Source organism: Priapulus caudatus, unplaced genomic scaffold, assembly GCF_000485595.1.
Source record: "Priapulus caudatus unplaced genomic scaffold, Priapulus_caudatus-5.0.1 Scaffold1712, whole genome shotgun sequence".
NCBI lineage: Eukaryota > Metazoa > Priapulida > Priapulimorpha > Priapulimorphida > Priapulidae > Priapulus > Priapulus caudatus.
The window spans coordinates 41,709-43,765 of NW_014578773.1; the positions used below are offsets into that span (position 1 = coordinate 41,709).

The 2,057-nt window shown below is 44.1% G+C and overlaps 1 protein-coding gene across 2 annotated transcripts in view; it reads left to right on the forward strand.

Annotated features, from left to right (window-relative positions):
* Nucleotides 1-262: 262 nt before the first annotated feature.
* The window catches only part of LOC106817401 (solute carrier organic anion transporter family member 5A1-like), a 7,804-nt gene continuing 6,009 nt past the window's right edge, over nucleotides 263-2,057 (forward strand). For both annotated transcript variants that reach the window (XM_014822065.1, XM_014822066.1), the window contains exons 1-2: nucleotides 263-943; nucleotides 1,448-1,534. In XM_014822065.1, the coding sequence (XP_014677551.1) occupies nucleotides 301-943; nucleotides 1,448-1,534 (730 nt within the window). In that variant the 5' untranslated portion in view covers nucleotides 263-300. The remainder of the gene's footprint in view (nucleotides 944-1,447; nucleotides 1,535-2,057) is intronic.

Consider the following 2,057-nt stretch of genomic DNA (forward strand, 5'->3'; position numbering starts at 1 on the left):
CACACACACACACACACACACACACACAATACTCTATATCTATGCTACCTATAGTAGGCCCTACCTGCTTATCTATAAGAACCTACAGCAACTCTAGATTCCACACTTGGTAATCCACGTGTGCAAACTTAACTATCGCTATCGCCACCAGATCGCTATAGTAAATCAGGTAAACCGCACAGCACGGCTATTTAATCTCCGTAGTAAAACTGAATATCCAGTCCGAGAAGCATTTCATGCGAGCTGCTGTGTTGCTCTAACCTGCTATATATACACCCCGAGTGAACGTCCGATCAGAACATGGCTGACACGCAGGAAACTCAGAGTTCGTCTGCGGCGAGCGACGACGACGAGAATAGGAAGACGTCGGTTTGGTCGTGCGGGCTACGCCGCTACCCGACGTGTCTGCAGCCATGCGCCGACATCAGGCTCTTCGTGCTAGTCTACAGCGCCATCTTCCTCTGCATTGGCGCCTTCTTTGCGTATTTCGTATCCGTGCTGTCGACGTTAGAGAAGCGATTCCAGTTACCCAGCAAGACGGCAGGAATGCTGTTGATATTCAACGACGTGGGAGAAGCCGTCGTCGTCATTTTCTTCAGTCACTTCGGCGGCAGATCGCACCGGCCGCGCATCATCGCTCTGCTGTCGGCAGTGTTCGCTCTCGGCGCGTTTATCACTTCACTGCCGCACTTCATCTACGGCGGCGGCACGTACGTGGAGCGGGAGTTCGGCACGGGCCTGAATCTGTCGGCGTGGCGCGACACGTGCGCCGGCGTCGCCGTACCCGACACGTGTGACGTCACGCTGCAGACGAACAAGATGGCGATTGGCATCATTGTCATCGGGCAGCTGATTTTAGGAGCCGGATGTTCGAGCCTATTTGCGCTGGGGTCCAGCTACATTGATGATAACGTCAAACCCGAGAATGCGGCGCTCTACCTAGGTTTGATAATTATTCAAGACGACAACTCGTTATACTGGCGTTTAATAATTATTAAAAAATGCATCTCTTTTTTACCTATGGTTGATCATTTCTGAAACAATACCTGTCTTTATACATGCATTTGATAACTATGCAAGTATGCATGTCTTTATGCATGGATTGGATCAGTAGCAAATATCACACATCTTCCAAACGTCAACTATTTCTTTATTTTAAAATAGTAAATAGTCAATTGCGGATTTTGCCGCTGGGTGTGCAACCGCGTTCAGAAAGATACAAGACATATGCTGTTAACCTAGAGTCCATTGGGAGCGAAATCATAAGTTGTTAAGACATCATGACTACTAATTGCCATAACTTTCGAAGTGAATTGTAGCCTAGTGCTAAAGTTGTGAAATTTTCTACTTATGATAGTAATAACTGACTACGAACATTTTGGTCTATACAGGCATTGGCGCATGCAAAGCATATCCTAACTTCCGATTCAATGGTGTTTTTTTTCAGGGATCACATACACCTTGCAGCTGTTTGGACCTTCGCTTGGATTTGTAATTGGAAGCGTTTTTACTCGAATCTATGTCACATTATCAGGTATGTCATTAATAAAACTTGGCTAACGTAAATTATGTATCGGCGCAAATAGCGCAGCGAAAATTCAATCTCCTTTTCCACGTTTAGTTTTCGACTATAAATTGTAATAGTGAATTCACTAAACTTATTGGCTGATATGTCTGTGTGATGCGTGCGCGTGCATGTGTGCGCGTGTATCACGTTTGAAAATATTATGTAGACTCAAGTTATACAAATATATTATATTGAGCTATTGCCTCGTCGATCTACCAACGGATGCACTATCAGCAGTGTTATCATAGGTTTATCGTGGACGATTATCGTCTAGATAGAGGTTTCCAAACCTTTTCAGGCCACCTTCTCTAAAAAGCGTTTGACAATTCCCCTACATGATAGGACTGATCGATCACCCGTTCAATGATCCAAGAGGAACAAGTGGATGGAAACTCAAAATTATAATGTATATATATATGAGTAAATAATAGAGATCCTATTATCTACTCCTGATATATATATCAAGAGTACACAATAGAGATCTATATTA